The following is a 22167-nucleotide window of genomic DNA, read 5'->3' as shown; positions in this document are numbered from 1 at the left end:
AGTCATGGCTCTATGTAGTACTGTGGAATAGAGTTCCATGTAGTCATGGCTCTATGTAGTACTGTGGAATAGAGTTCCATGGAGTCATGGCTCTATGTAGTACTGTGGAATAGAGTTCCATGGAGTCATGGCTCTATGTAGTACTGTGGAATAGAGTTCCATGTAGTCATGGCTCTATGTAGTACTGTGGAATAGAGTTCCATGTAGTCATGGCTCTATGTAGTACTGTGGAATAGAGTTCCATGTAGTCATGGCTCTATGTAGTACTGTGGAATAGAGTCCCATGTAGTCATGGCTCTATGTAGTACTGTGGAATAGAGTTCCATGTAGTCATGGCTCTATGTAGTACTGTGGAAAAGAGTTCCATGTAGTCATGGCTCTATGTAGTACTGTGGAATAGAGTTCCATGGAGTCATGGCTCTATGTAGTACTGTGGAATAGAGTTCCATGGAGTCATGGCTCTATGTAGTACTGTGGAATAGAGTTCCATGGAGTCATGGCTCTATGTAGTACTGTGGAATAGAGTTCCATGGAGTCATGGCTCTATGTAGTACTGTGGAATAGAGTTCCATGTAGTCATGGCTCTATGTAGTACTGTGGAATAGAGTTCAGTGTAGTCATGGCTCTATGTAGTACTGTGGAATAGAGTTCCATGAAGTCATGGCTCTATGTAGTACTGTGGAATAGAGTTCCATGTAGTCATGGCTCTATGTAGTACTGTGGAATAGAGTTCCATGTAGTCATGGCTCTATGTAGTACTGTGGAATAGAGTTCCATGTAGTCATGGCTCTATGTAGTACTGTGGAATAGAGTTCCATGGAGTCATGGCTCTATGTAGTACTGTGGAATAGAGTTCCATGGAGTCATGGCTCTATGTAGTACTGTGGAATAGAGTTCCATGTAGTCATGGCTCTATGTAGTACTGTGGAATAGAGTTCCATGTAGTCATGGCTCTATGTAGTACTGTGGAATAGAGTTCCATGTAGTCATGGCTCTATGTAGTACTGTGGAATAGAGTTCCATGTAGTCATGGCTCTATGTAGTACTGTGGAATAGAGTTCAGTGTAGTCATGGCTCTATGTAGTACTGTGGAATAGAGTTCCATGAAGTCATGGCTCTATGTAGTACTGTGGAATAGAGTTCCATGTAGTCATGGCTCTATGTAGTACTGTGGAATAGAGTTCCATGTAGTCATGGCTCTATGTAGTACTGTGGAATAGAGTTCCATGTAGTCATGGCTCTATGTAGTACTGTGGAATAGAGTTCCATGGAGTCATGGCTCTATGTAGTACTGTGGAATAGAGTTCCATGGAGTCATGGCTCTATGTAGTACTGTGGAATAGAGTTCCATGTAGTCATGGCTCTATGTAGTACTGTGGAATAGAGTTCCATGTAGTCATGGCTCTATGTAGTACTGTGGAATAGAGTTCCATGTAGTCATGGCTCTATGTAGTACTGTGGAATAGAGTTCCATGTAGTCATGGCTCTATGTAGTACTGTGGAATAGAGTTCCATGTAGTCATGGCTCTATGTAGTACTGTGGAATAGAGTTCCATGTAGTCATGGCTCTATGTAGTACTGTGGAAAAGAGTTCCATGTAGTCATGGCTCTATGTAGTACTGTGGAATAGAGTTCCATGTAGTCATGGCTCTATGTAGTACTGTGGAATAGAGTTCCATGTAGTCATGGCTCTATGTAGTACTGTGGAAAAGAGTTCCATGTAGTCATGGCTCTATGTAGTACTGTGGAATAGAGTTCCATGGAGTCATGGCTCTATGTAGTACTGTGGAATAGAGTTCCATGGAGTCATGGCTCTATGTAGTACTGTGGAATAGAGTTCCATGGAGTCATGGCTCTATGTAGTACTGTGGAATAGAGTTCCATGGAGTCATGGCTCTATGTAGTACTGTGGAATAGAGTTCCATGTAGTCATGGCTCTATGTAGTACTGTGGAATAGAGTTCCATGTAGTCATGGCTCTATGTAGTACTGTGGAATAGAGTTCCATGAAGTCATGGCTCTATGTAGTACTGTGGAATAGAGTTCCATGTAGTCATGGCTCTATGTAGTACTGTGGAATAGAGTTCCATGTAGTCATGGCTCTATGTAGTACTGTGGAATAGAGTTCCATGTAGTCATGGCTCTATGTAGTACTGTGGAATAGAGTTCCATGGAGTCATGGCTCTATGTAGTACTGTGGAATAGAGTTCCATGGAGTCATGGCTCTATGTAGTACTGTGGAATAGAGTTCCATGTAGTCATGGCTCTATGTAGTACTGTGGAATAGAGTTCCATGTAGTCATGGCTCTATGTAGTACTGTGGAATAGAGTTCCATGTAGTCATGGCTCTATGTAGTACTGTGGAATAGAGTTCCATGTAGTCATGGCTCTATGTAGTACTGTGGAATAGAGTTCCATGTAGTCATGGCTCTATGTAGTACTGTGGAATAGAGTTCCATGTAGTCATGGCTCTATGTAGTACTGTGGAAAAGAGTTCCATGTAGTCATGGCTCTATGTAGTACTGTGGAATAGAGTTCCATGGAGTCATGGCTCTATGTAGTACTGTGGAATAGAGTTCCATGGAGTCATGGCTCTATGTAGTACTGTGGAATAGAGTTCCATGTAGTCATGGCTCTATGTAGTACTGTGGAATAGAGTTCCATGTAGTCATGGCTCTATGTAGTACTGTGGAATAGAGTTCCATGTAGTCATGGCTCTATGTAGTACTGTGGAAAAGAGTTCCATGTAGTCATGGCTCTATGTAGTACTGTGGAATAGAGTTCCATGGAGTCATGGCTCTATGTAGTACTGTGGAATAGAGTTCCATGGAGTCATGGCTCTATGTAGTACTGTGGAATAGAGTTCCATGTAGTCATGGCTCTATGTAGTACTGTGGAATAGAGTTCCATGTAGTCATGGCTCTATGTAGTACTGTGGAATAGAGTTCCATGGAGTCATGGCTCTATGTAGTACTGTGGAATAGAGTTCCATGGAGTCATGGCTCTATGTAGTACTGTGGAATAGAGTTCCATGTAGTCATGGCTCTATGTAGTACTGTGGAATAGAGTTCCATGGAGTCATGGCTCTATGTGGTACTGTGGAATAGAGTTCCATGTAGTCATGGCTCTATGTAGTACTGTGGAATAGAGTTCCATGTAGTCATGGCTCTATGTAGTACTGTGGAATAGAGTTCCATGGAGTCATGGCTCTATGTAGTACTGTGGAATAGAGTTCCATGTAGTCATGGCTCTATGTAGTACTTTGGAATAGAGTTCCATGTAGTCATGGCTCTATGTAGTACTGTGGAATAGAGTTCCATGTAGTCATGGCTCTATGTAGTACTGTGGAATAGAGTTCCATGTAGTCATGGCTCTATGTAGTACTGTGGAATAGAGTTCCATGGAGTCATGGCTCTATGTAGTACTGTGGAATAGAGTTCCATGTAGTCATGGCTCTATGTAGTACTGTGGAATAGAGTTCCATGGAGTCATGGCTCTATGTAGTACTGTGGAATAGAGTTCCATGTAGTCATGGCTCTATGTAGTACTGTGGAATAGAGTTCCATGTAGTCATGTCTCTATGTAGTACTGTGTGCCTCCCATAGTCTGTTCTGGACTTGGGGACTGTGAAGAGACCTCTGGTGGCATGTCTTGTGGGGTATGCATGGGTGTCTGAGCTGTGTGTTGGTAGTTTAAACAGACCTCTGGTAGCATGTCTTGTGGGGTATGTATGGGGGTCTGAGCTGTGTGCCAGTAGTTTAAACAGACCTCTGGTAGCATGTCTTGTGGGGTATGTATGGGGGTCTGAGCTGTGTGCCAATAGTTCAAACAGATCTCTGGTAGCATGTCTTGTGGGGTATGTATGGGGGTCTGAGCTGTGTGCCAATAGTTCAAACAGACCTCTGGTAGCATGTCTTGTGGGGTATGTATGGGTGTCTGAGCTGTGTGCCAGTAGTTCAAACAGTGCTTTAAATGTTAATACCTCTTACAAATACAAGTAGTGATGAAGTCAATCTTTCCTCCACTTTGAGCCAGGAGAGGTTGACATGCATATATATTAGGTGCGACAAAACTAGGGACAGGAGGACCTGCCTTGTTGAGAGCGCTGTTAAGAATGCAGAGCGGCACTTTATTATGGACAGACTTCTCCCCCATCATGCCTTGCATGAAAGACCCTGTTTTTCTGGATTACTGTCTCACTCTCTGTGGCCGATGCGAGCAAAACACTTAAACAGGTTAACAATCACAAGGCAGATTACCACGGCACGTTCTCAAAGCATGACCAGCTGGCAAGTGTCTTGTCCCGGTCTGTAATCCCAACATGTCTCAAGCTGACCACCATGGTCCCTGTTCCCCAGAGCTCCAAGGTAACCTGCCTAAACAATTATTGCCCTGTAGCACTCACATCTGTAATTATGAAGTGCTTTGAAAGGTTGGTCATGACACACATCAACACCATAATCCCAGACACCCTGGACACACTCCGATTCACATACCGCCCCAACCGATCCACAGATGAGGCAATCTCAATTGCACCCCACACTGCCCTGTCCCACCTGGACAAAAGGGGAAATAACTATGTGAGAATGCTGTACATAAACTATAGTTCAGAGTTCAACACCATTGTCCTCTCCAAGCCCATCACCAAATCAAATCAAATCAAATTTTATTTGTCACATACACATGGTTAGCAGATGTTAATGCGAGTGTAGCTAGAGACCCTTGGACTGAACCCCTCCCTCTGCAAATGGATACTGGACTTCTTGACCAGACTTCTTGGGCCAACCCCTAGGTGGTGAGGGTAGGCAGCAACACCTCCGCCATGCTGACTCTCAACACAGGGGCCCCTCAGGGGTGTGTGCTTAGTCCCCTTCTGTACTCCTTGTTCACCCATGGCTGCATGACCACACACAACTCCAACACTGCTATTCAGGTACTCTATATCAGGTGGTTTTAGAGGAAGTCCCAAATAATTGCTAAAGACTCCAGCCACCCAAGCCATAGACTGTTCACCCTGCTACCATCCAGCAAACGGTACCGGAGCATCAGCTCTCAGATCCATAGGCTCCGAGACAGCTTCTACCCCTAAGAAAATGAATGGTATTCAAACTATCTGCATTGAATCTATCTTGCACTGACCCTATGCACACTCACTAGACCAGGCCTGGGCAAAGGCCGGCCCATAAAGAATTTGATAGTAAAGTTTTGAAAGGCGTATTTGTTATTCAAATTAAAAGCCCAATGAATACTCACCTTTGTGTAATGATTGAACTCCCACCGCTTGTGGGACATTTATTTTGAAGGCACGTATAAATAACACCTGCACGAGGACAGACAGCGACTGACATGCTGACACACACGTCATAGTTGCAACAAATAGTAGTTAGTTACAAATTGCGCAAAAAAATGTTTTTCAAAGATTTGAAAGAGAAGGTAAGAAGACAATGAATGTAGGGTGTTCCAGAAAGAGTGGACATTGAAAGGTTTCTTTATTGAGGTATCAGGGAAAGCTGTGTGCTTAGTGTGCAAAGAGAGCATCGCTGTCTTGACAGACTACAACTTGCCCCGACACTTCCAGACGAAGCATGCAGAGAAATATAGGAATATATATGCATCGAAAGAGTTGCTTTCTCAGTTGCAAAATCAGCAAGGACTTTTCACAAAACTGCATTCGGCAAATGACGGAATTGCGAGAGCCAGCTATGTACTGTCCCACAAAATTGCTAAACATAGCAAGCCATTCGCTGAAGGCGAATTCACAAAATAATGTTTAATTGATTCTGCAGTAATACTTTGCCGGGACAAGAAAGAACTGTTTGAAAATGTTTCCCTGTCAAGACGAACAGTGACACAGCATGTTGAGGACATCGTATAGATTATGGAATAACAGTTGAAAGACAAGGTAAAGGATTTTACCTATTTCTCCTTGACCCTGGATGAGAGCAGTGATGCACGTGATATTCTTATGAGGCATAACCCCAGACTTTGAAATGACAGAGGAGCTTGCTTCAGTGCAGTCAATGAAGAGCACAGGGAAGGATTTATTGGAGTAGGTTAATAAGTGTGTGGCAAAGCTGGGACTGAGTTTTGAAAAGTTATCCATTGTGACCACTGATGGGTGCCCAAACTAGACAGGAAAAAACAGTGGTCTTTAGAAAAGGATACAAGATCAAGTAGCTGAGCTGAACCCAGATCAGACAATTATTTTCCTGCATTGCATTATACATCAGAAGGTGCTCTGTAAATGTATTCTGAAAATGAGCCATGTTGTGGATACAGTCACTAAAGTGGTAAACTTCATAAGAGCAAAATCTTTTAAACCACAGGCAGTTTGTCTCACTGTTAGAAGAGACAGAGTCTGGTCATGCAGATCTCCCCTACCACACAACACGGTTAAGAGGAGGAGTAGGAAGGATCAGACAAATATGCAGCGTGGTACGTGTCCATGTTAATATTTATTTAAACTGAACACAAAAACAAAATATCAAGAGAACGAACGAAAACGAAACAGTTCTGTCTGGTGCAGACACAGACACAGAGACAGAAAACAACTACCCACAAATCATAGTGGGAAAACAGGCTGCCTAAGTATGGTTCTCAATCAGAGACAATGATTGACAGCTGCCTCTGATTGGGAACCATACCAGGCCAAACACAGAAATACAAAAACATAGAACAACACAGAATGCCCACCCCAACTCACGCCCTGACCAAACTAAAATAGAGACATAAAAAAGGAACTAAGGTCAAATTCAAATTAAATTACAAAAAATATTACATTTTCATGAAATCACAAGTGCAATATAGCAAAACACAGCTTAGCTTGTTGTTAATCCACCTGGCGTATCAGATTTCAAAAAAGCATTTCGGCGAAAGCATACCAAGTGTTTATGTAAGGACATCTCTCTCAGCAGACTAAACATTACAAACAGCTAGCAGCAAAGTAGATTGGTCACGAAAGTCAGAAAAGCAATAAAAATGAATCGCTTACCTTTGATGATCTTCAGATGTTTGCACTCACAAGACTCCCAGTTACACAATAAATTTTCCTTTTGTTCCATAAAGATTATTTTTATATCCAGAATACCTCCATTTGGTTGGCGCGTTATGTTCAGAAATCCACAGGCTCGAGCGGTTATGACGGGGCAGACGAAAATTCCAAATAGTGTCCGTGAAGTTCGTAGAAACATGTCAAACGTGTTTTTATAATCAATCCTCAGGTTGTTTTTACAATATATAATCAATAATATTTCAACTGGACTGTAGCTTTTTCAATAGGAGTGAGAGAGAAAATGTCTGCTCCACTCTGTTGGCTCAGGCAAAACGCTGCTGGCACCCAGCCAGCCAATGACGCAATGTGATCTTTCTCGCTAATTTTTCAGAATAAAAGCCTGAAACTATGTCTAAAGACTGTTCAGACCATGTGGAAGCTTGTTGATATCCCTTTAAATGGAGGGAAGGCATGCAATGGAACATGGAGCTTTCAAAATAAGAGGCACTTCCTAGTTGGATTTTCCTCAGGTTTTCGCCTGCAATATCAATTCTGTTATACTCACAGACAATATTTTGACAGTTTTGGAAACTTTAGAGCGTTTTCTATCCTAATATAGGTCCACAGTGATCTGGTACTGGTACTCCCTGTATATAGCTCCACATTGATCTGTTTCTCCCTGTATATAGCTCCACATTGATCTGGTACTTCCTGTATATAGCTCCACATTGATCTGGTTCTCCCTGTATATAGCTCCACATTGATCTGGTTCTCCCTGTATATAGCTCCACATTGATCTGGTACTTCCTGTATATACCTCCACATTGATCTGGTACTTCCTGTATATAGCTGTACATTGATCTGGTACTCCCTGTATATAGCTCCACATTGATCTGGTACTTCCTGTATATAGCTCCACATTGATCTGGTACTGGTACTCCCTGTATATAGCTTCACATTGATCTGGTACTGGTACTTCCTGTATATAGCTGCACACTGATCTGGTACTGGTACTTCCTGTATATTGCTCCACATTGATCTGGTACTGGTACTTCCTGTATATGGCTCCACATTGATCTGGTACTGATACTCCCTGTATATAGCTCCACGTTGATCTGGTACTTCCTGTATATAGCTCCACATTGATCTGGTACTTCCTGTATATAGCCCCACATTGATCTGGTACTGATACTTCCTGTATATAGCTGCACACTGATCTGGTACTGGTACTTCCTGTATATTGCTCCACATTGATCTGGTACTGGTACTTCCTGTATATGGCTCCACATTGATCTGGTACTGATACTCCCTGTATATAGCTCCACGTTGATCTGGTACTTCCTGTATATAGCTCCACGTTGATCTGGTACTTCCTGTATATAGCTGTACATTGATCTGGTACTTCCTGTATATAGCCCCACTTTGATCTGGTACTGATACTCCCTGTATATAGCTCCACATTAATCTGATACATGCTGTATATAGCTCCACATTGGTCTGGTACTTCCTGTATATAGCTCCACATTGGTCTGGTACTTCCTGTATATAGCTCCACATTGGTCTGGTACTTCCTGTATATAGCTCCACATTAATCTGGTACTCCCTGTATATAGGTACTCCCTGTATATAGCTCCACATTAATCTGGTACTTCCTGTATATAGCTCCACATTAATCTGGTACTTCCTGTATATAGCTCCACATTAATCTGGTACTTCCTGTATATAGCTCCACATTAATCTGGTACTCCCTGTATATAGTTCCACATTAATCTGGTACTTCCTGTATATAGCTCCACATGAATCTGGTACTTCCTGTATATAGCTCCACATTAATCTGGTACTTCCTGTATATAGCTCCACATTAATCTTGTACTTCCTGTATATAGCTCCACATTAATCTGGTACTCCCTGTATATAGCTCCACATTAATCTGGTACTTCCTGTATATAGCTCCACATTAATCTGGTACTTCCTGTATATAGCTCCACATTAATCTGGTACTTCCTGTATATAGCTCCACAATAATCTGGTACTTCAATACTAGTCTACACTTCTACAATACTAGTCTATACAACTAGTCTACAATACTGTCTACACTGCTAGTCTAGTCTATGGCTGGCTGGTTACTGTTTCTAACACTACTATTCTAGTCTACTAGTCTAATCTACACTACTAGGCTAGTCTATAATACTGTCTACTAGTCTAGTCTATGGCTGGCTGGTTACTGTTTCTAACACTACTAGTCTAGTCTACAATACTGTCTACTAGTCTAGTCTATAATACTGTCTGCCAGTCTTGTCTACAATACTGTCTACTAGTCTAGTCTACACTACTAGTCTATGCTTCCAGTCTACAATACTGTCTACTAGTCTAGTCTACAATATGGTCTACTAGTCTAGTCTACACTGCTAGTCTACAATACTGTCTACACTGCTAGTCAACAATACTGTCTACTAGTCTATGGCTGGCTGGTTACTGTGTGCCTTTCTGGATGTTGTTCTTTTCTCCTTCTATCTTGACTTGATTTTTTCTCTCTTCTCTCTATCTCCTTCCTTCCTTCCTCTCTCTCTCTCTCTCTCTCTCTCTCTCTCTCTCTGTCTCTCCTCTCCTCTCGCTCTCTCTTTCTCTCTCTCTCTCTGTCTCTCTCTCTCTCTCTCTTTCTCTCTCTCCCTTTCTCCCTCTCCCTCCCCCTGTCTCTCTCTCTCCCTCTCTCCCTTTCTCCCTCTCCCTCCCCCTGTCTCTCTCTCCCTCTCTCCGTTTCTCCCTCTCCCTGTCTCTCTCTCTCTCTCCCTCCCCCTGTCTCTCTCTCTCGCTCCCCCTTTCTCCCTCTCCCTCCCCCTGTCTCTCTCTCTCTCTCTCTCTCTCCCCCTTTCTCCCTCTCCCTCCCCCTGTCTCTCTCTCTCTCTCCCTCTCCCTCCCCCTGTCTCTCTCTCTCTCTGTCAGGTCAACACCTTATTCCACCTGTTGCGCTTCTTCTTCTCGTTCCAATCCTCCTACCACCAGCACCACCACCACCACCGTCACTACTACTCTTCCTGTTCCTAGTTCTACCTCCTCACTCCACAGCAGTCTGACAACTAACAGTCAGTCCAGCTCCACCCACCACCAGTACTGTTGCCCTGCCCGGCTGCTCCTGCCCAAGCCGCCTTGCGCCCTCCCCCCATCCAGGCACTCCGACCAGGCAAGGTAAGGGCCTGAGTATACCCACTATAAAGTAGGCCCACAATCGTCCACTATTCTCCTCCAATCCCCATCCTCCCTCTAAGGTTACACAATTCGGGAAACATGCCCAAAGTTTCCGCGTTTTTCAGATATCCTGGTTGGAGGATTCCCAGTTGGAAGATTCCCTTCTGAATCACGGAACTTCTTCAACCAGGATTTCAGAAGAAACGGTGCAACTCCTTAGTTATCAGTCCCTCACTAGATTCACAGTCTTCCACTCCCCCATCCTCCTCCTGTCCCGTCCCACACCACCCACCCACCCTCTCTCTCTCTCCCTCCTGCTTAGTGCCTCTCTCTCTCTCTCTCTCTCTCCATCACCCTGATGACACCCAGAGCCCACACCAGCCAACCTCTCCCTCTGTCCATCACCCTGATTACTCCCAGAGCCCACACCACCCAACCTCTCCCTCTCTCCATCACCCTGATGACTCCCAGAGCCCACACCACCCAACCTCTCCCTCTCTCCATCACCTTGATGACTCCGAGAGCCCACACCACCCTACCTCTCCCTCTGTCCATCACCTTGATGACTCCGAGAGCCCACACCACCCTACCTCTCCCTCTCTCCATCACCTTGATGACTCCGAGAGCCCACACCACCCTACCTCTCCCTCTCTCCATCACCCTGATGACACCCAGAGCCCACACCACCCTACCTCTCCCTCTGTCCATCACCTTGATGACTCCGAGAGCCCACACCACCCTACCCCTCCCTCTCTCCATCACCCTGATGACACCCAGAGCCCACACCACCCTACCTCTCCCTCTGTCCATCACCTTGATGACTCCGAGAGCCCACACCACCCTACCTCTCCCTCTGTCCATCACCTTGATGACACCCAGAGCCCACACTACCCTACCTCTCCCTCTGTCCATCACCTTGATGACACCCAGAGCCCACACCACCCTACCTCCCCCTCTCTCCATCACCTTGATGACTCCGAGAGCCCACACCACCCTACCTCTCCCTCTCTCCATCACCCTGATGACACCCAGAGCCCACACCACCCTACCTCTCCCTCTCTCCATCACCTTGATGACTCCGAGAGCCCACACCACCCTACCTCTCCCTCTGTCCATCACCCTGATGACTCCCAGAGCCCACCCCACCCTACCTCTCCCTCTGTCCATCACCCTGATGACTCCCAGAGCACACACCACCCTACCTCTCCCTCTGTCCATCACCCTGATGACTCCCAGAGCCCACACCACCCTACCTCTCTCTCTGTCCATCACCTTGATGACTCCGAGAGCCCATACCACCCTACCCCTCCCTCTGTCCATCACCCTGATGACTCCCAGAGCCCACACCACCCTACCTCTCCCTCTGTCCATCACCTTGATGACTCCGAGAGCCCACACCACCCTACCTCTCCCTCTGTCCATCACCTTGATGACACCCAGAGCCCACACCACCCTACCTCTCCCTCTGTCCATCACCTTGATGACTCCGAGAGCCCACACCACCCTACCTCTCCCTCTCTCCATCACCTTGAAGACTCCGAGAGCCCACACCACCCTACCCCTCCCTCTGTCCATCACCTTGATGACACCCAGAGCCCACACCAGCCAACCTCTCCCTCTGTCCATCACCCTGATGACTCCCCTCTGTCCATCACCCTGATGACTCCCCTCTCTCCATCACCCTGATGACTCCGAGAGCCCACACCACCCTACCTCTCCCTCTCTCCATCACCTTGATGACTCCCAGAGCCCACACCACCCTACCCCTCCCTCTCTCCATCACCTTGATGACTCCGAGAGCCCACCCCACCCTACCTCTCCCTCTGTCCATCACCTTGATGACACCCAGAGCCCACCCCACCCTACCTCTCCCTCTGTCCATCACCTTGATGACTCCCAGAGCCCACACCACCCTACCCCTCCCTCTCTCCATCACCTTGATGACTCCGAGAGCCCACCCCACCATACCTCTCCCTCTGTCCATCACCTTGATGACTCCCAGAGCCCACACCACCCTACCTCTCCCTCTGTCCATAACCTTGATGACTCCGAGAGCCCACACCACCCTACCTCTCCCTCTCTCCATCACCCTGATGACTCCCAGAGCCCACACCACCCTACCTCTCCCTCTGTCCATCACCTTGATGACACCCAGAGCCCACACCACCCTACCTCTCCCTCTCTCCATCACCCTGATGACTCCCAGAGCCCACACCACCCTACCTCTCCCTCTGTCCATCACCTTGATGACTCCCAGAGCCCACACCACCCTACCTCTCCCTCTCTCCATCACCCTGATGACTCCGAGAGCCCACACCACCCTACCTCTCCCTCTGTCCATCACCCTGATGACACCCAGAGCCCACACCACCCTACCTCTCCCTCTGTCCATCACCTTGATGACTCCCAGAGCACACACCACCCTACCTCTCCCTCTGTCCATCACCCTGATGACTCCCAGAGCCCACACCACCCTACCTCTCCCTCTGTCCATCACCCTGATGACTCCCAGATCTAAACCGTTCATTTTTCTTGTCCCAACCAGGGCAACAATTTAATTTAAGGGTCTGTAATTAACCATTTAGAAAGCATTTATGAATTATTACTCTCACATTTATAATCATTAGTACATTATTTTTGCAGTCCCTAATCTAAAGTGAGTGCTATCTATACATTACAAATACTTCATAAATATTTTGAGTGACGTAATTTGTCACAAAATGATGGGCATGCCATTTGGTAGACATTTCTTGTAATTAAATGTTTTTTATTCATCACTAAATGTCTTATAAATCACTGTGTTTTTACTGTGATTTAAATAATTTCACTGTGTTTTTAAATAATATTTACCTGATATTTACCCTCATTTGACTCTTGAAATGCTCAGTCTGATTGTGCGGGCGTTTGACGATTTGTCAATATTTATATACACAACCTGGATTGGCTAATAGGCTGGTCTAGAGCCCAACCCCTTTTTATCGAGATGAACAGTCATTGGTCTATAATAATCAGATCGCATTGTGACGTCATGATATGGGCCAAAATTTCCAGTGCATCTGAACAGGCTGAAATTCCAAGCAATTTATTTCAAACAGCTTTTTACACACAAAGGACTTTACAAATTATTTTCATACTTTCAATTTTAACACTTTTAAAAAAAAATGTAAAAAATAAATTAAATTTTTTTTTAAGTGTTAATTGCTAACATTTACAAATGTTAATGAATAGTAAGTAAATGCCGTCTAAATGTTTTATTACGAACCCCTTATTAAAGCGACGTGTTGCCTTAACCAGTCTGGAGCATTAGCACTGATTGCACATAGGGTCCTCCAGTCCTGTCATAGACAGTCTCTTGTCAGCACACTGACACCTAGTAGTTATTAAAGACATGCGACGTAACTTTGGCGACTGCTAAGTATTTATAAAAAAAAAAAATGTAAACCTCGCCGCGTCGGGCTGAATGTGTCAATGTGTAGTTTATACAAACATAACCTAAGAGCAGTATTACTGTCTTCCCTCAATTAGCCTCAAAAAATCCCTAGTTTCGAAAGCAACTATTTTTCTGGAAGCTGTGCTGAACCATTTTCCACTACGATTTGAGTTCTCAACCAATGAGCTTCAGCCCCTCACCGTATGAGCGAACAGCTAGCAAGCTACACACGATGCACCTACAGCAGAGCAGAGAGAGAGAGAGAGCAATGATGTGGGGCCACACATCTCCACATACAGTCTGGGACGTAGTATGCAAATTTCCGGGGGACCAATATTGCCTGGTGAGAGCTAATTCAGAAACTACTGGCTAAAAACGTACACAAAGTATCAGAGAATACCTTTAACAACCTGACTCAGGAGTGTGTAATTAGCCCCAGTTTCTAGATGTAATAACTGACCGCCTGATGGGTGATCACCATAATCACATTATTTACCTCGTTACAAAGTTAATAACACTCTTATTGGAAACTAGAATCTGGAATCATAGCTTCAGTAGCCAACACCTGACTGACTTCACCACCCATCTCTCTTACACCGGGAGAGGAGAGATTTTGGGAAACACTGTCTTGGAAAATGAGTTGTAATCGTTATAATATGACTCCGTTTAACACTTCCTTCATGGCGTTGTGAGGTCTAATTATCTGCTGGAACGCAACTCAGTGTAACGCCTCCCCCATCTCTTTCACACATGTAGGCCTACTTATTGCACCCAAACACCCCCCCCCCACTCCACTCTTCTACCCCTGTCCTCTCCATATCGTCCATCCTCTCCTTCCCTCCCTCTCCTCCCTGTTGTTTTTATATGCATCTCAACCCCCTTGGGATATTTTTTAAAGTCATATTAAAATGTTTGGAAACCTATGACATTCCATCACAGGATTGCATAAAATATTAGCTATATCGTAATGCTAGGAGTCATGGTATTTAATCACTATATCTTCAGGCAAGGAGACATGGTATATAATGGTATTTAATCACTATATCTTAAGGCAAGGAGTCATGGTATTTAATCAAATTTTGTATTTATTTAACCTAATAGATCACGTTTGCAGTAGATGTCAGTGTTGTAGCTTTAGTAGCAGACTGTTCTCCATGCTGCAAGCCTGACATCTAGTGGTCAACTACTGTTATAACACTAGAGTTGGAGGAGTCCCACTTCTCTGATCTAGTGGTCAGCTACTGTTATAACACTAGAGGATGAGTTATAACACTACAGGAGGAGTTATAACACTAGAGGAGGAGTTATAACACTAGAGGAGGAGTTATAACACTAGAGGAGGAGGAGTTATAACACTAGAGGAGGAGGAGTTATAACACTACAGGAGGAGTTATAACACTAGAGGAGGAGTTATAACACTAGAGGTGGAGTTATAACACTACAGGAGGAGTTATAACACTAGAGGAGGAGGAGTTATAACACTAGAGGAGGAGGAGTTATAACACTAGAGGAGGAGGAGTTATACCACTAGAGGAGGAGGAGTTATAACACGAGAGGAGGTGGGGTTATAACACTAGAGGAGGAGGAGTTATAACACTAAAGGTGGAGTTATAAACTAGAGGAGGAGGAGTTATAACACTAGAGGAGGAGTTATAACACTAGAGGAGGAGGAGTCCCACTTCTCTGATCTAGTGGTCAGCTACTGTTATAACACTAGAGGAGGAGGAGTTATAACACTACAGGAGGAGGAGTTATAACACTAGAGGAGGAGGAGTTATAACACTAGAGGAGGAGGAGTTATAACACTAGAGGAGGAGGAGTTATAACACTAGATGAGGAGGAGTTATAACACTAGAGGAGGAGGAGTTATAACACTAGAGGAGGAGGAGTTATAACACTAGAGGAGGAGGAGTTATAACACTAGAGGAGGAGGAGTTATAACACTAGAGGAGGAGGAGTTATAACACTAGAGGAGGAGGAGTTATAACACTAGAGGAGGAGGAGTTATAACACTAGAGGAGGAGTTATAACACTAGAGGAGGAGTTATAACACTAGAGGAGGAGGAGTTATAACACTAGAGGAGGAGGAGTTATAACACTAGAGGAGGAGGAGTTATAACACTAGATGAGGAGGAGTTATAACACTAGATGAGGAGGAGTTATAACACTAGAGGAGGAGTTATAACACTAGAGGAGGAGTTATAACACTAGAGGAGGAGTTATAACACTAGAGGAGGAGGAGTTATAACACTAGAGGAGGAGGAGTTATAACACTAGAGGAGGAGGAGTTATAACACTAGATGAGGAGGAGTTATAACACTAGAGGAGGAGTTATAACACTAGGGTTTTATCTATATTCCCTTCTTTCCTTCCTTCTCTCACTCTGCTTTTCTGTGTTCCCCATCCCTTTGCTTCTGTCTCAACCCCTGTCTGTATGTCTGTCTCTCTCTCTCTACCCATGCTACCATGGACCGTCCCTCTCCCAGAGAGGACGAAGACGATGACATCGCCCATCAGTTCTGTTGCCCCGCCTCTGAGTGCAGTAGCCCGTCCTCTAGGTAACCAGCCGATCACTTGAACCTCCTTCTCGTTTTTTACCCTTGACCTCCAAACAACCTTACGGAGAAAACGCTGAGGGCAACAACTGGACACAACTCGTTGGTCGGGGTTTGAAAAATAAATAAACTTTTAAAACGCACAAACCTGGCTGGAGACAAGGCAGGAGCTCAGCTACACTGAACTGTAGTCTGGGACTTGCGGACTAGCTCTGGTCTGGACTAGCTCTGGTCTGGACTATCTCTGGTCTGGACTATCTCTGGTCTGGACTAGCTCTCGTCTGGACTATCTCTGGTCTGGACTATCTCTGGTCTGGACTATCTCTGGTCTGGACTATCTCTGGTCTGGACTATCTCTGGTCTGGACTATCTCTGGTCTGGACTATCTCTGGTCTGGACTATCTCTGGTCTGGACTAGCTCTCGTGTGGACTATCTCTGGACTGAATCTTTATCTGCCAGATTTTACTGTACCTCCCTTCCCTGTCCTTACCAGCATGTCACCCTTACAACCTTGCCTAACTCCGAATGACACAAGGCAGTCCTGATCGGTTGACCCCTCAGACTCTGACCGTTGAAGTGTAGCGTAGGCAGTCTGATCTCTGACCTGGGCAGTGTGTGAAGAGAACTCACCTACGGCCCCGGGCCGGGTCAACTGATGACGAGACGATGGAAGAAAGAAAAAAAAAACGGAAAATGAACCCTTCAGATTCTTTCTGTAGCTCATATATATCTACTTCCTGTATACTGCCCTCTAGTGTCTGTATGCTGTCTCTTTTTACTCCTTTAAATCTCACTCTTTCTTCTTTACCTCCTTGTGAACCTTCCTCTTCCCCTCTATCGTTCAGTGAGAGAGGACATGGTGGGTTTAACTCTATTCTAACCATACGGAAAAATAATGAGAAATACATCCAATCTTCCTGATTCAGTGCCAAGAAAAGCTCTTAGTTTTCAACTCTTTAAAAACTTTAAAATATTGTAATGTTTTGTGAACAGAAGAGTTATGCTTTATGAGCAAAATATCTGAAGAAAAATATTTATTTAAATTAAAAATATTTTAGTTAGATTTCCCTTTTCGCATTAGAGAATACCGAAATGACATGATCCTTTATGAGTTTGCAGCATAGACACATAGAAACATTATCTCTGCCCCAAACCCAGTAAGACTCGTAAGTCAACTCATATTGAGTGTGAATAGTAAGCTATTGCAAGGCCAAGGGATGGGTGGGGCTTAGAAAACGCTACCAATGGGGTTCAAATCTAATCAGAACAGGGTAACCGTGGTAACCACGGTCTCACACTGATCCTCATCCAGACATTCTGTAAATATCGAAATAGGAAAAACCAGCGGCATTATAGTTCGCTAGGCGCTACTTCCCCCTACCCCTTACACAGATATAGGACACTAGCATAGAGGTTGTTAGATACAGGACACTACCATAGAGGTGGTTAGATACAGGACACTAGCATAGAGGTGGTTAGATACAGGACAATACCATAGAGGTGGTTAGATACAGGACAATACCACAGAGGTGGTTAGATACAGGACACTACCACAGAGGTGGTTAGATACAGGACACTAGCATAGAGGTGGTTAGATACAGGACACTAGCATAGAGGTGGTTAGATACAGGACACTAGCATAGAGGTGGTTAGATGAAGGACACTAGCATAGAGGTGGTTAGATACAGGACACTACCACAGAGGTGGTTAGATACAGGACAATACCATAGAGGTGGTTAGATACAGGACACTAGCATAGAGGTGGTTAGATACAGGACACTAGCATAGAGGTGGTTAGATACAGGACACTAGCATAGAGGTGGTTAGATACAGGACACTAGCATAGAGGTGGTTAGATACAGGACACTAGCATAGAGGTGGTTAGATACAGGACACTACCATAGAGGTGGTTAGATACAGGACACTAGCATAGAGGTGGTTAGATACAGGACACTACCATAGAGGTTGTTAGATACAGGACACTAGCATAGAGGTGGTTAGATATTAGATACAGGACACTAGCATAGAGGTGGTTAGATACAGGACACTAGCATAGAGGTGGTTAGATACAGGACACTAGCATAGAGGTGGTTAGATACAGGACACTAGCATAGAGGTTGTTAGATACAGGACACTAGCATATAGGTTGTTAGATACAGGACACTAGCATAGCGGTGGTTAGATACAGGACACTAGCATAGAGGTGGTTAGATACAGGACACTAGCATAGAGGTGGTTAGATACAGGACACTAGCATAGAGGTGGTTAGATACAGGACACTAGCATAGAGGTGGTTAGATACAGGACACTAGCATAGAGGTGGTTAGATATTAGATACAGGACACTGGCATAGAGTTGGTTAGATACAGGACACTAGCATAGAGGTGGTTAGATACAGGACACTAGCATAGAGGTGGTTAGATACAGGACACTAGCATAGAGGTGGTTAGATACAGGACAATACCATAGAGGTTGTTAGATACAGGACACTAGCATAGCGGTGGTTAGATACAGGACACTAGCATAGAGGTGGTTAGATACAGGACACTAGCACAGAGGTGGTTAGAGTCCAGTTGGCCCGTAACTTGTCTCTAAAGACCACTACAACCATTGATGTACAGCAATGATATTATCCACTGTCGGCGTCATATGACCACATCATGTTTCTTTGTCATTGTATTCTTAGGAATAACTCAAGGAGATGTAACATATTATTGAATAGTGAAACCTACTTCTGTGTTGTACAGATACATTAGGCTACACAGACTCTGCACTACAGTCCCAGGAACAGGACGTGAACTATCCAAACCTCTGGTTGTGTAACATTACATAGTGACATTACTTAGCATTAGTTAGTGCAGTAAGTAGTTCCTTAACCAGACACCAGCCAGGTTAACTTAGTTAGTGTAGTGGAGCGTAGTGTAAAGGTCTATGTCCCAAATTTCACCCTATATTCCCTATATGCAGTACTCTATGGGTTCTGGTCAAAAGTTGTGCACTGTACAGGGTGCCATTTGGGATACACTTTAAGGGATCTCTAGCTTCCTTTTCTCCCTTTTGTTCTTAAGTAGAGTGCAGTAGTGTTAGACACTATGGTAATCAGTCAGTCAGTCACAGTACAGTCAGTGTGTTGTCTTGTTTGCTCATCATGTCATGATCAGTCCCTGGATGTGGACTTCTTGCAGGTACTATGGACGGAGATTCGCAGTGTTCACAGTTGAGTTGCAAAATTCAGGTTAACTTTTCCAAAATTCCCCAGGTTTTCCTGAAATGCCAGTTGGAGGATTCCCAGATTTCCCTTCTGAATCGAGGAATATTCAAACCAGGACTCTAAAGTGTGACCAATCCGTGTGCGACAAGGAGTTTGATTTTTGTGAGCACTGTTCCGACTCGGGAAAAAAAATCTCCCGGGTTAATACTTGGTGTAATGATAAGGCTTGGCTGTACCGTTGTTTCCCAGTGCCCTAGAGAATCAAGTGAGTGCAGATTTGGTTAACGTCATGGTTGCACTATCTCTACAGAGAAATCACGGTTTGCCCAACTAGATCAAAAGATCTGACCCATGTTACCGACGCAGCATTTAATCTTCCTGTAATGACGGGTTGGCTGACAACGTCACGGAAACTATGCGCATGCTTCAATGGGGCAGAAGTCTTGTGTCTTGATAGGATTCTGGATGGACAGATACCTAGCAACAATGATAAGAAACTGTCATGTGGGGAATCATAAATGTCTTATTTTGAGATGTTTTGACTAATTGCATGTCAATGTTAATATGGCTCAAATTCGCTAAGGTTGCAAACCAACAAACGATAATAAACCTTGTCGTGGGTCGTTGTAAAACGAACCGCTCGTCGACATCGTTAACCATTTGTTTACATTTTGTTCAGTCATGTAACCTCATTGGCTAGCAAGCTAACGACCCGGTAACTTCACCGGTATATCCAAACATTTGGGGGAACAGAAATAAAATAAAAAGGGATAGCTTCTTCTGTAGATCAATGGATGATAGCGATGAATGATGCTGTGTTGACCTGCTAGTCGAAACTAGAAAACTCAAGAAATGTCCGACTGGAAACTAATTTCTGAGTTTTAATAGTTCCGACTGGCGTGTCAATTTGGTTTCTATGACAGCCGCCTTGCATCGCAAACCTGACTTTTTTTAAAGAGACAGTGTACCAATTATATGCAATGCATCTCAATTAGAGAAATACCTAATATTCCACAAATTACTTTGTAATTTCAATGACAGGTATTTGTATCGACGCCTTAGCTTTTATAAGAAGTTAAGATCTTCACAGTATTACATATTTGTTTCTAGGGTACATATAGGCCCAATAAGGCTGCATCTCAATTTCTGGTGCTCCTAACTTTCATGTTGTGCTCCTAACTTTTAAAAGTTAGGAGCACCAGTGCTTCAAAAAAAGAAATGTTTTAATTTAGTGCCCTGATTCCAGCTGGAACTGCGTACTCTTATCACACCTGTTTCTGGTTGCTGTCATGGCAACCACTGTATCACACCTGTCTTCTGTTACCAAGGGGATGGAAGTGAAGAGAAAGGGCTTGTCAATGTCCACGCCACCTCATAAATCTAATTAGCATAATAAAAATATCCCAATTAAAATCAGCACATCTGCCTCTGTCGCACTGACAGAGCTAGAGCAGTGTTGGTCAGACCAGGAGACATCCCATCTGAGGTGAAAGGTGACAGAGCTAGAGCAGTGTTGGTCAGACCAGGAGACATCCCATCTGAGGTGAAAGGTGACAGAGCTAGAGCAGTGTTTATCAGACCAGGAGACATCCCATCTGAGGTGAAAGGTGACAGAGCTAGAGCGGTGTTTATCAGACCAGGAGACATCCCATCTGAGGTGAAAGGTGACAGAGCTAGAGCAGTGTTGGTCAGACCAGGAGACATCCCATCTGAGGTGAAAGGTGACAGAGCTAGAGCGGTGTTTATCAGACCAGGAGACATCCCATCTGAGGTGAAAGGTGACAGAGCTAGAGCGGTGTTTATCAGACCGGGAGACATCCCATCTGAGGTGAAAGGTGACAGAGCTAGAGCGGTGTTTATCAGACCAGGAGACATCCCATCTGAGGTGAAAGGTGACAGAGCTAGAGCGGTGTTTATCAGACCAGTATACATCCCATTTGAGGTGAAAGGTGACAGAGCTAGAGCGGTGTTTATCAGACCAGGAGACATCCCATCTGAGGTGAAAGGTGACAGAGCTAGAGCAGTGTTTATCAGACCAGGAGACATCCCATCTGAGGTGAAAGGTGACAGAGCTAGAGCGGTGTTTATCAGACCGGGAGACATCCCATCTGAGGTGAAAGGTGACAGAGCTAGAGCGGTGTTTATCAGACCGGGAGACATCCCATCTGAGGTGAAAGGTGACAGAGCTAGAGCGGTGTTTATCAGACCGGGAGACATCCCATCTGAGGTGAAAAGTGACAGAGCTAGAGCGGTGTTTATCAGACCAGGAGACATCCCATCTGAGGTGTAAGGTGACAGAGCTAGAGCGGTGTTTATCAGACCGGGAGACATCCCATCTGAGGTGAAAGGTGACAGAGCTAGAGCGGTGTTTATCAGACCAGGAGACATCCCATCTGAGGTGAAAGGTGACAGAGCTAGAGCGGTGTTTATCAGACCAGTATACATCCCATTTGAGGTGAAAGGTGACAGAGCTAGAGCGGTGTTTATCAGACCAGGAGACATCCCATCTGAGGTGAAAGGTGACAGAGCTAGAGCGGTGTTTATCAGACCAGGAGACATCCCATCTGAGGTGAAAGGTGACAGAGCTAGAGCGGTGTTTATCAGACCAGGAGACATCCCATCTGAGGTGAAAGGTGACAGAGCTAGAGCGGTGTTTATCAGACCGGGAGACATCCCATCTGAGGTGAAAGGTGACAGAGCTAGAGCGGTGTTTATCAGACCAGGAGACATCCCATCTGAGGTGAAAGGTGACAGAGCTAGAGCGGTGTTTATCAGACCGGGAGACATCCCACCT

The 22167-nt window shown here is 44.8% G+C and overlaps 1 protein-coding gene across 4 annotated transcripts in view; it reads left to right on the top strand.

Moving 5' to 3' along the window:
- The window catches only part of LOC116354449 (putative uncharacterized protein DDB_G0290521), a 179180-nt gene extending 158270 nt beyond the window's left edge, over positions 1–20910 (top strand). For all 4 annotated transcript variants that reach the window (XM_031794851.1, XM_031794849.1, XM_031794850.1 and 1 more), the window contains 2 exons: positions 9934–10176; positions 16093–20910. In XM_031794851.1, the coding sequence (XP_031650711.1) occupies positions 9934–10176; positions 16093–16168 (319 nt within the window). In that variant the 3' untranslated portion in view covers positions 16169–20910. The remainder of the gene's footprint in view (positions 1–9933; positions 10177–16092) is intronic.
- Positions 20911–22167: the final 1257 nt, after the last annotated feature.

Source organism: Oncorhynchus kisutch, linkage group LG17 (assembly GCF_002021735.2).
Source record: "Oncorhynchus kisutch isolate 150728-3 linkage group LG17, Okis_V2, whole genome shotgun sequence".
Taxonomy (NCBI): domain Eukaryota; kingdom Metazoa; phylum Chordata; class Actinopteri; order Salmoniformes; family Salmonidae; genus Oncorhynchus; species Oncorhynchus kisutch.
This window is presented reverse-complemented; position numbering and strand designations above follow the sequence as displayed.